Here is a 12,407-nt window from a genome sequence, read left to right as displayed (position 1 = left end):
ATTTACAATAAACATATATAAATATAAAATATTAAATTTATCAATTATAAATTATACATACAATAATATTTTTAAATTTGAATAAGATTTTAATTAGATTGAGTGGATTAAATCTGTATCCAATACAATCACATACAAGTAACATTCAAAGATGAGACAATCAAATTAGGGTGCCCAATAGCGCATCCATCTTTTTAAATCCATTGACAGCACTAATAGTTAAGATAAATGAACTATTGATAGTATATACCATAGTAATAGACTAATAGTAGAGCTCGGTTGCCCGATGGATCATCCCTTATCCAATCCAAATTGAAATCAGATTAGCAAAGATCATCCATTACCCTAATCTGAATGACAACCTGATCCAGCCCAACCCGATTTTTTCAGATTGGGATCGGGTCAACCCGGCCCAAGTTGCAGCCTTACATATATATGCATAATGAGTTACGTGAAGCCTCAACGATCATAGGGGTATTTTGGTCATAATAAACGAACCTATAACGTAAATTCTTTGGTTTCACAGTCACAGAGATCTCGTATATCCAAATCTGCCTTCTTTTAGTAAACTAACGGACTCCCCCCGTAATATCCGACTTAGAATCTTAGCCACGAAGGGTTCTTTGCTCATTGATGGCCTCTCTTTCTCTCTTTCTTCTCTTTCCATAAAGACACAGATGCTGAGAATAATGAAAATTAATTAGGAAAAGCGAAAAAGGAAACGAAATATCCTTAGCGGTGAAGCCTTCTTCGTTAGTTGACATCGTTGCAATCTTCTCTGTACATATATAACAGAACCTTGAAGACTGCGACTGAGTGCCAGCGTTGTGTGAGTGTGAACTGTGAAGAGAAGCGCCATATATAATATAAATATACGGAGAGAGAGAGAGAGAGAGAGAGAGAGAATAAGGTAGCATGGTGACGGGTTTCAACGTTCTTCCTTTAGAATGCATCTCCAAGATCATATCCCTTACGTCTCCCCTAGAAGCATGTAGGTCGTCGGCGGTGTCGCCTATCTTCCGATCAGCAGCGGATTCGGACTCTGTATGGGAGAAATTTCTACCATCTGATTATAAGAACATTCTCTCCAGATCTGTTTCATCTGTGGATTTTTCTTCCAAGAAGGAATTGTATTTTCGTCTATGTGATTACCCCATCCTCATAGACGATGGTTATATGGTAATAGTTCTTATCCTATTTCTGTTGGATTGATCCTTCTTCACTTCTTCCCTTGGATGGGTGTACATTCAGTACCATTCATCTTATTTTTCTAAAATGCCGCTTCTGTTCCATTTCCATATTTTATATACATCTCACTTCTATTTTCCCTACATTCAGTTCATCATTCCAAAATATCCCCATAAACCAAAGATCATGGTTTCCTTTTATCTTTTTCTTGAATTTAAAAATGCTTTAATCTTAATCAGTTTTTGGATTCTAATCTCTTCAAAACAAATACCATTTCGGAACTGTTAATTTTGAAATGAGTTTGATAAAGTATAAATTGTTGAATTTCAAATGAGTTGTACAAAAGCAGATTTCAAAGTATTATATATATTTACTACTTAGTGGGCCCTGTACAATGAAATTATTTAGTGGGCCAATAAATTAGGTGTTCTCTCTTTCTCCTACAGTCCCATCTTAAGCATGCAATCAATTATTGGAGAATTGAAGAAAAATTAATCAGGGAACAAAAAATGCAGAAAGGGAAGAGAAAATTTTGTTAAACTAAATAAAAGTTGGAAATTCTAAATCTAATTAATAAAATATGAAAAGAAAAAAAGAAAAAAAAAACAGATCAATGCGGATAGAATAATTAGGTTTTAACCAGAAGTATAATTTAGAAAGTTAGGTTCAGAGTTTGGTATGTAGGTGGATTGATGTGGGAGTAGACTTGAGATCCCAATGCAGCAAAGATGTACATATTGTGGGCTGAGGAGCCTTTAAGGCAAAGTGGCTTTTGATTTAAAAAAAAAAAGCTTCCTCTTTCTTTTCTATTCTATTATAAAGAAAGAACAAAGATTCGATAGAGGACCAAGGTTGATGTGGGCTGAGAACCTCTCCTGCACTTTTATCCTGTACTTTTTCCTGACAAGTGTTCCATTAAATTCCATGCACTCGACGTTGGTGTCTCTCTGTCTCTCATATATAATTTGGAATTGGCCTTTGAACAGAGCTTTGCGCTGGATAAATGGTCTGGGAGGAAATGTTATACACTAGGCGCAAGAAGGCTTTCCATTGCATGGGGAGGTTCTACTAACAATTGGACATGGCCATCTGTCCCTGAGTCAAGGTCTCTCTCTCTCTCTCTCTCTCTCTCTCTCTCTCTCTCTCTCTCATTCATTCATTCATTCATCCTTCATGTAGACGCTCTTAAACTTGGATTTGACATGTATAGGTTTGGTGAGGTTGCTCATCTGGAGGAAGTTTGCTGGCTACAAATTGATGGGAAGGTTGATACGCGAACGCTGTCCCCAGAAACAACATACATAGCCAAATTTATATTCAAGTTTGCAGAGGGGAGCATGGGGTTCGACTACCAACCAGTGGATGTGGTAGTGAAATTTGTGGGAGGAGGACGAAGTGATGTTGGCACTGGTAAGGTGCAGACCGCTTACTTGGATCCAGATAGCCGGAAGAATGCGCAGTTTGGAAGGCTAAGGAATACGGGGTTGTTTCAGAGGACGCTTAGGTTAAGCACCTCAATAAGGCCACCAATTCCAATTCGGTTGCCACAACAGATGTTGGATTTGGAGGGGCAGTTCCCTGAAGAGAGAGGTGATGGGTGGCTGGAAGTGCAGATGGGTGAGTTTTACATCGGCAAGGGTGAGGATGGAGAGGTGCAGATGAGTCTGTTAGAGGTGAAAGGTGGTCATTGGAAGTCTGGCCTCATTGTTCAGGGGATAGAGCTGAGGCCTAAGGAGACCAAAATACCAAATAAATGAAAGCCTAGCTATTACATTATTTTTCCTCTAGCCCTTTAGAGCACTGCCACAGCAAATGTTGACAACCGGCCGGGGTGATTCTTTTGCATTAGTTTTCATTGTTAAATTGGAATTCAACTCAAAGGGGAGCAAATGGGAACTGATTCTCAATGTCAGTGGAAGCTTTTTAAAGCACCATAAAAGGGGAAACAATCTGTGATTGTTTTTGCTTAAAAAACGAATCTGTGATTTCTTTTTGTTGTCTATTGTCCTTTACACATCAGTTCTTAGATGATGGTTCTGGGTCCCTACTCTGTTCTTTATTTTAATCAACTGTGTACTTTTGTCCTTTGAAAGATACCGAGTCAAATCCAGTGAAGTTGTAGGTGATGTCGTACCTAGGTATCTACCTGCGTACATGGACTTTGTATGCTTGTAATTAGAATTGTCCGGTCGGTTGTAAGATGTACTGTGTGTAGCTCCAAGCTATTGGTGAGAACGCCGATGGCCAACAGGGAGATTAACTCAGACTGTCATGGTCTGTATAAATATCAGCATTAATTTGATCAAAATTGTTTGTTTTGGCTCAAAGTTTCTGTTGAATTTCTTGTTGGAATTTTTATTAAGACTCTTGTATAGGTATCAATCAGACGACTAATGCCATCTTGTCAATTTGTGTTTAAGCAATTCTGTTGGGTGAGAGTGATTCATATATGTGGCAAATAATGACCTATGAGAGGGCAGAAAAGTAGAAAAGGTTCCTAGATCCCAGGCCACGATGGGCTATATGCATGGAAAATATGTAGGAATTAAAGGTTCTTACCGCCCTCCCCCCCCCCCCCCCCCTTCCATAGCGTCCTGCTGCATGCTGAGTGGTAATCAGACTCCACCAATATCAGGACTCGTAATAGAGCTGCAATGCTTTTGTTTTCTTAATTTTGAGCCCACAAATGATACATTAGGGATATTCCAGACTTCCAGGTACAAGTTGAATCATCTTCTTTTCACAGATGATTTACTTCTCTTGGAAAAAAATTGTCCTGTACTGGAGATGCTTTTGTTTTCTTAGTTTTTGTAGATTGTTTGGGCAATCAAACAATTAGGAAAAGTCGTCGATCCTGTTCAGTAGGAATGCATCTCCAATTCCGAGACGGTTAGTCATGGACGTGGTTGCCTCCCAAGGACTGTAACTCTAATGGTGGTATTTGGAAAAACCATACTCATTAAGTAGGCACTCTTTTCCATTTCCTCCAATCAACTTACTTCCAATCTCAATGTGTTAGACTCTTAATTGCATCACGCGAGACTTCTGGAATTTATTTGAAAGCCTGGAAGCAATTATATTCCTCTGTCGAGGGATAACGATTATCCTACCACCACTGCATGCATGGTTTGCGTGGTTATCACGTTATCATCCCAACGTTTATCTTACTGTGTTGTAGATAATTCTTATCTCCTCCATGTACATGTATATATATGATGATCAAAGCCAATGGAGCGATTCAACTTTTCCATTCAAACTCGAGTTCTATTATGGTATATATCAGAGCATTCAGTAGACTCACGTCATCACTCAGCTCCTGTTATGGCCACAACAATGTCATCCTCTCAGACTCAAGGTGAGAGTAGCAATGCTATACATACCATCATTGTAGTAGCATTGTCCAACTTCATGACTTTGATCTCAATCAAACTCGATAGACACAATTAACTCCTATGGAGTGCACAGGTCATTCCGGTTTTCAAAGGAAATCGACTTCTTAGATATGTTGACGGGTTGTTTCCGTGCCCGCCGCAACACTTGGATGGATCATATGATCAACAAGTTTCAAATCCAAACTTCGCGGCTTGGGTTGAACAGGATCAACTCATCCTCGGTTGGATTCTCTCTTACCTCATTTAACCTATATTAGCTCAAGCTGTAGGTTATACAACTTCAAAACAAGTGTGGGATCGACTCAACCGATTCTTCCAACAAACCCAGAATACATGACCTTAAATTCGAGTTAATTTGCTTATGTTCGAAAAGGTGATTTATCCATCACTGATTATATCCAAAAGGTGAAGTCTTTATTAAATGCCTTGGTTGCACCGTGTTACATTGTTTTAGACATTGATTTAATTCACTACATTTTTGGAGGTTTGCCCACTGAATATGATACATTTGTTATTTCTGTTACTACTCATTTGGATGAAATAACCATTCCAGACGTACAAAGGCTCTTAATCACCTTTGAGAAGAGACTTTCTTGCCACTCTCTGTTCGGTAACTCTCTTTCAGACAATATTATTGCCAACAAGAAAAAGGACTCTGAATCCTCTTTCCATATTCAAGAGCTTACAATCATTTGATCTCAGCACTTGAGAATATTTCCATTCGAGAGCCCTATCTCGGCTTAGATGAAATCACTGTTGGTATGGCTTTCATTTGTCTATTTCACATTTTGGCTCTTCTACATTTCATATTGATCATAGTTCCTTCCCATTACATAATATTTTACGAGTACCATCTATTACTAGAAATTTGCTGTTTGTGACTTGTGAGCCAATTTTGCATGGAAAACAAGGTTGTGTTTATTTTTGTCTCTCTTGGCTTTCGTGTCAAGGACCGAATGATGAAGAAGCTCCTATTTCAAGGTCTGATTAAGAATGGTCTCTACAAAGTTTTCACTGTTCGTGGCTCCTCCCATCATGTTTCTGGTCTCGTCGGGGAACACACCAACAAGGATATATGGCATCAACGATTGGGTCATCCCAATTCCAAAATCACTTCTCTTGTTATTTCTCATTTTTGCACTGCTTGCTCCAAAGGCAAGAGCCATGTTTTGCCCTTCAAAGCTAGTTCATATATTGCCAATAAACCTCTTGAATTAATTATTACAGATGTTTGGCGACTTGCTCTGATCTCTATAATGGATGGCTATCATTACTACATATCTATAATGGATGGCTATCATTACTTGCTCTGATCTCTATAATTAATTATTACAGATGTTTTGCCCTTCAAATCTGCTGTTCCAAATATTTTTATCAATTTTAAAAATCATGTTGAGAATTTACTAGGTTGTAATGATAACTCTTTTCAACTAACCCGGATTATTCATTACTTTGAGTTATTGGTTGCTCTTGTTTTCCCCACTTGTGTCCCTACCGGCGGTCTAAACTGGAATTATGATAAGATGAATGTGTTTTCACTGGTTATAGTCTCCACAATAAACACTACAAATGCTTGCACTTACCAATAGGTCACATCTATATTTCTCACAATGTGGTTTTCAATGAGCAACACTTTCCATTTAGGGGGTGTTCTTTTCTGGGATTTTGGGAAGGGGGAAAGTTGGTCAATGAGATTTTGGTTCCCATTGATTAAGAGTCTCATGATCATTTTTCAGATTTATGTGGGGAGCGGGAAAGTTTATTTTCCACTTTTAATAATAAATTTTTAGGCAGGAAAAACTTACCCAGGTAATTGCATTTACCCAGTTAAGTAACTTACCGAAAAGCAAATAGGCCCTTACTGATTCTACTGGGGATTAGTCCCACACCTCTAGTATCTCCCTCTCCTCGGTAGTTGGTTAGACCACCACCTCATTTTTTTTCTGAGCCAATCCCTGAATCTTCCACTGAGCCAACCATTGTTGGTGCACCATCCACTTCTACCCAGCGGCTCCCTGAACTAGTGCCTGAACCAGTGCCTAAACCGATGCCTACTTCAACCACTCCTTGGCTACTAGACATACCATGGAAACTCAATCCTGCCATGGTATTTTCAAACCTAGTCCTTGCTATGCACTAGAAGCAGGTCTATTGCCAAACGTTGAGCCAACCTCCTTTTCCATTGCTTCCAAGGACCCTCGTTGGGTTCTTTCCATGGCCGATGAGTACAAAGCCCTCATGGCTAACCAGATTTGGACTTTAGTTTCTCAACCTCCTAATAAAAACTTCATTGGTAACTAGTGGGTATTCAAAATAAAAGGACAGCCTGATGGCTTTGTCGAGTGTTTTAAATCCCGTCTGTTGTTAAGGGCTTTACACAAGAAGCAGGAATTGATTTTTTTGAGACGTTCAACTCAATGGTTAAGCCTACAACAATTAGGCTCATTCTCTCCCTTGTACTATTTTCCACTGGGACATTCACCAATTGGATATTAGTAACGCCTTTCTTCATGACGTTCTTGATGAAGAAGTGCTTATGAAACAATCGGTTGGCTTCACTGATCCTTCGTTTCCTAACCATGTGTGCCGACCACACAAAAGTTTATATGGCCTCAAACAAGCAACTCGTGCTTGGTTAACTCAACTTCATACTTTTCTCCTCTCTCTCAAGTACATTGAATCAAGGGTTTACACTTCTCTATTTACTAGGTGCTCTGGCTCCACAGTTCTTATATTACTTGCGTATGTCGATGACATACTAATTATTGGTTCCTGCTCCACTGTTCTCTTCTCTCATCTTTGAATTATTCTCTCAGTTTACTCTCAAGGACCCTGGTCTTACTCATTATTTTTTGGGTGTTGAGACGCATTGCTCTCAGGATGGTAATCATCTCTCTCAGCATAAGTATTGTGCATGACTTACTGTCCATGCCGGAATGCATGAGGCAAAACTTGCCTCCACACCGATTGCTTCTTCTACTAAACTTTCTGCTGGTAGTGGCGATTTATTGGCTGACCCCACTCTACAATATGTTACCTTAACATGGCCTGAAATTTCTTATTCTGTTAACATGGTCTTCTAGTTTATCAAATCTCCAACTTCAAGAACATTGGTCTACAGTGAAAAAAAAAATACTCTGCTATTTGAAGGGTACAATTATTCATGGATTGTTTCTTCGTCCATTGGCTTCTCTTTCTCTCTCTGCGTTTACTAATGTTGATTGGCCTGGTTGCCCTATTGATTGTTGCCCGTAGAGTGGCTATGCAATTTTTCTTGGTCCTAACTTCATTCCTGGAGGATTCAGAAATAGCCGGTTGTCTCCTATTCCATTATGGAGGTTGAATATCAATGTCTTGCTTCTACTGCTACTGAATTCCTTTTGTTGAAAATGCTCCTCTAGCTTAGCTTCTCCTCCTCTCAACCAGCTACTTTATGGTGCGATAATATGGGGACTAAATTCCTTGCCTCTAACCAGGTTAAACGTTCCACACCAAAAACATCGAGTTATGCTCATTTTATCCATGAGAAGGTGGCTAATCATTCCATTATCATCCACTACATCCCCTATTCTGATCAGGTGGCTGATATCCTCACTAAAGCCTTGCCCTACTCATGTTTTCTAGATCTCACTCTCAAGTTCAATGTTTGTAAACCCCCATTGACTTTGAAGGGAGCTGTCAAGGGATAACCGTTATCCTTCCACCACTGCATGCATGGCTTTCATGGTTATCATGTTACCCCCTAGATAACATTTATCTTACTATTGTAGATAATTTGTTATAGATAATTCTTATCTTCTCTGATTCTTATCCTTGTAACTGATCTCTTCAACGTACGTGTATATATATGATGATCAAAGCCAATGAAATGGCTCAACTTTTCCATTCAAACTCAAGTTCTATTATCCTCACACATGACAACTATCTTTGGGCCAAGGCCCTTAGAGATAAATACTTCATGGTTGCTCCTTTAGGTGGGTAGTTGCTTGGTGTGTCCAGAAGTGTGTTGTTAACCACTTTGTAACACCGGTTTTAATATTTATAAAATTTTTCCGATTCTCAAGCAAATACAAACGCAGTAAATGGGTGAGAATGGGTCATATCCACAGAGAAGCAAGGGAAAAATCGTTATGTATTTAGATCTAGGAAAGAGAATACAATTGGGAATTGTAGAAAATAAGAAAATAAAATTTATTAATGCTGAAATTAAAGGTTTGGAATTAAACAAGACAATAACTAAAATTCAGAAATTAACAGAGTACTGCAATTAACAAAAGAAATAAATAAAAGTGATACGAAATTCGGATCTAGGATGTAGATTGGCCGGATGACTTACAAGAACCCCTCCTGACAAGAATTGGGCGTCGTTCCCCTTTTCAGCCCTTGAACCACTCGAGATACCTTAGCCTTGAACTAGACGAATTTAGATTTGCAAAGTAGAGAAATGAACATGAATTAAATCTAAAAGAGTGTTGAAATAAAAATAGTGTCAAAGAAAAATGAAGAAAAGAAAAAAATGGTTGATCAAATCCAGTGGCGGTAGTTGGAGATTGGTTGAACATCTTGCAGGAACCTCTCTTGACAAGAACTGGGCATCCTCCCCTTCTACAACCATTGAACTTCTCAAGAAACCTTAGCCTTGCGAAATTGGTGAATTGACCAACCCTTTCTCCAGGGCCTCTAGGGTCCTTTTTATAGAGAAGGGTGGATACAAATAGGAATATAAAGAAAGAGGGGGATGACAGATGGGTTTTAGCAAAGTTATGGGTGCCCTAGAGTTTTTAATGGAGGGTTCGGATGATTCTAGGGTGATCCTAGGGCTGAGAAGAAAAGAAGAGGGTGTCCAATATTATGTAGGGCTGAGATTTGGGTGCCTAGAAATGAATGGAGGAGATTGAAGCACCTAAGATTGAAAGGTGGAGTTTAAAAGATGTGGGTGGCACCCTAGAGTGGATGGTTGAGATAGAAGATGGAATGGAGGGCTGAGATCTAGTAGTTAGGGGCTGAATGGTGAGGATTAACAGTTAGGTGGTGCCCTAGGGTTTAAAAACTACAAAGAGAGTGCCCTAGAATGGATGGTGGAGATTAGAAGAGGTGGAGGGTGGAGATTAAACAACTAGGGGCGGCTAAGGTTTGCTAGTGATGAAAAGAATAGGTTAAAAGGCGCCCTAGGGTTTGCTAAGGAGAGGGGAGCATGCTAATACAATAGGAGGGGCGCCAAACTTGGTTTAGCAGATAGGAGGCGCCCTCCTATTCTCAGTTTTTCACAAAAAAAAAAAACCCTCTCTCAGTTGGACTTCACACCAGCTTCCCAAAAACTCCATTTCAGCCATGTAACTTCCCCAATATTTCACAAAATTTGCACAGAGACCTTCAGAGGTCACAATATTGAATTGAACTGGGAAGAGGGCACATTTTGACTATTCTAAGGCCAAAAATACCCCTGAGATGATGCCCTTAAGGCATCAAACTACAGAGTTATCATTGCTTCAACAAGGCTTCGAATACATGAATTAGTGTTCTAAATTTTTGAGATGATATCTTGAAGGTCGTCCAATGGATTGTGGGCAATAGTTGGGTCATCAATTTGTTTAGTGACCCTTGACTAAAAGGTGTAATGGCTGCCCAACCTTCCAATGAGTCACCCAACTACTTATGGGTTTCCAACCTAATTAATCATGATGGCTGTAAGTAGCAAAACAATGAAGTTAAGCACTATTTTTATGTACCACACTATTTCTATATTGAAAATTAGTTTACAACTCAATGGATCTTTTGTCCTTGACAAGCTAGTTTGGCAAAAAAATGACCAAGGAAAACTGATCAAAGGATGGCCACTAGCTTGTCCTTTCTGATTAGTTCCTTGGCTCTCAGCAACATATTGCCAATCTCTTGCAAGCTAACTTTTAGCTTGTTCATGTTGTAGTTCATGACAAACTGATTAAAGAATGCGGGTAGAGAGTTCAAGATAGCATCAACCTTGGTGTCATCATCTAGTTGGGAACCAAGAGACTCTAGTTCATTGATAAACCCTATCATCCTCATGACATGATCATGAATTGCTTGGTTCTCAGTCATCCACATGGTCATCAACAGCTTGAGGACCTTTTGGCTTGCATAACAATTTTGCTCCTTATACATGGCCTTCAAACTATGTAGGATATCTTTGTAGATATTTATTTTGTTGAATTGTCTCTGGATAAAGTTGTCTAAGGAGGCTATGATGTAACAATAGGCAAGAGAGTTCTCTTCCCATTCTTGATATTCCTTCTTTCTTGTCTCAGAGGCTCTTTCACTAGGACGTTCCAGTGTTGGGTTTTTTGAAACTTTGTCCAATTTCTCGGACGTGAGCACTAGGTTAAGGTTGCGTATCCAGTCTACATAGTTGGGTCCCTTGAGTTTTTTGTTGTCTAATAGTTTAGCGAATGGTTCGTATGCCATTTCTAACAAATTATACGAGCAATTATCCCACGACCCAATTATTGTTTCATGTTATGTATCCCATTAACTTTCATAAGGTCATATTCAAAAGGACCCTAAATGGCCTAGGGTTCCCATGGATTTCCTCTTTAGAGAGGAAGCAATAGAAAATCCCAGTAAAGGGAGATCATTCAATGATCCATGGACATCATGCATTGATGTGCATTCATCCATGATGGGCATGGAAAGCCACATAAGTCTTTTCATGGGCAAGAACTTATGGCCCATATATGAATCACATTCACAAAGCACACTACTCATAATTGATCAAAAACCCATATCCATTTTGATTAACATATGATCATCCCATTAATGGACCCTTTTATCGAATAATATTTATCTTGGTATATGAGCCCAACTATGAAAAGCAGTTCGGCCCATATAGTTGTCCATAATTAAATGGGCTTAACTTGCTTTAATATATTCTAATTAAGTTTTACAAGCATGGACTGAATTAGTCCATGTAATGATCCATCAAATCCCTACCCTAGAACCAAATTTGATCACTTAATCAGTGATCCAAGGGGCTGTTATCAATCCCCAACGAACCATAGGTTTGGCCAATGCTAGTTGGACCAAAACTAGGTCAAATCGGTTTAAGGCTTTGTGCCAAAAACATGCATCAATGCATATAGATTATGATATGAAAATTCTCAGTTATGATTCACAATCATATTAGCAAATGAACAATAATTAATCAAATTAAATAACTAGGGCTGATAGTGTGATTGTCCAAATCTAATCCGAACAAATGTAGGAAGTCATCGAACTACTATCTTGACATCGATCTCCTTCCCTATCATTCTCTGCGATCTCCGGTGTGTTCTCCAATGTAAATAAATCAGAAAAAAAAACCCTAATTTCTAATCTTACATCAGAAAACCTAATACATTCTTTCTAGAAAATAAAATGAATTAACTACACACCAATGATTCAAAATAAATTGCATGGTGTGCATAAATCTTACCACCATCGAAGAATTTGATCTCCCTCACACATTTAGCCCAAAAATTCAAGAATTCAGCATAGAAAAATTCTAAATAATATCAGAAAATATAAAGAATAATTTTCAGATCATTGGCCCCTATCTAAGAACCAAATTCTCAGAGATTATGCTAGACTAGTTCTTGTCGATTTGATCTTTCATTCAAATCTGATTTAGTTCAGTTCAAGAACTGAACCTAGTGGTCTGATACCATTGTTGAAAGGGTTTAAAATCCATCATATGGATGGCTGAACCATGCTAGATTGCTGGGCGAATTTTAAAAAATTTTCTAACCCATCTCGAGAACTGATTTCCCAATGATTTTGAAATATGAATTTCTGGATTGATCTTGCATTGAACCA

The 12,407-nt window shown here is 38.7% G+C and overlaps 2 protein-coding genes across 2 annotated transcripts; one reads left to right on the top strand and one right to left on the bottom strand.

Annotated features, from left to right (window-relative positions):
- Positions 1-698: 698 nt before the first annotated feature.
- Positions 699-3,515, top strand: LOC148865234 (putative F-box protein PP2-B12). Its single transcript, XM_088979535.1, has 3 exons — positions 699-1,179; positions 2,175-2,293; positions 2,399-3,515. Exons 1-3 carry the CDS (start codon positions 916-918, stop codon positions 2,943-2,945), a joined length of 930 nt encoding a protein of 309 aa, XP_088835661.1. The 5' UTR covers positions 699-915; the 3' UTR covers positions 2,946-3,515.
- A 6,888-nt stretch (positions 3,516-10,403) lies between these two features.
- LOC148865233 (uncharacterized) lies at positions 10,404-11,021 on the bottom strand. Its single transcript, XM_088976365.1, has one exon. It carries the CDS (start codon positions 11,019-11,021, stop codon positions 10,404-10,406), a length of 618 nt encoding a protein of 205 aa, XP_088832491.1.
- Between the last annotated feature and the right edge of the window lie 1,386 nt (positions 11,022-12,407).

The sequence above is a fragment of the Nelumbo lutea genome, chromosome 3 (assembly GCF_056320005.1).
Source record: "Nelumbo lutea isolate HS-2025 chromosome 3, American lotus-T2T, whole genome shotgun sequence".
Classification (NCBI taxonomy): Eukaryota; Viridiplantae; Streptophyta; class Magnoliopsida; order Proteales; family Nelumbonaceae; genus Nelumbo; species Nelumbo lutea.
This window is presented reverse-complemented; position numbering and strand designations above follow the sequence as displayed.

Excerpts from the sequence above, each read along its gene's own strand:
- LOC148865234 (XM_088979535.1), top strand. The coding sequence starts at position 916 with ATGGTGACGGGTTTCAACGTTCTTCCTTTAGAATGCATCTCCAAGATC. Across the intron at positions 1,180-2,174 it reads TCATAGACGATGGTTATATG|AGCTTTGCGCTGGATAAATG; the intron begins GTAATAGTTCTT and ends GCCTTTGAACAG. Across the intron at positions 2,294-2,398 it reads CCATCTGTCCCTGAGTCAAG|GTTTGGTGAGGTTGCTCATC; the intron begins GTCTCTCTCTCT and ends TGACATGTATAG.
- LOC148865233 (XM_088976365.1), bottom strand. The coding sequence starts at position 11,021 with ATGGCATACGAACCATTCGCTAAACTATTAGACAACAAAAAACTCAAG.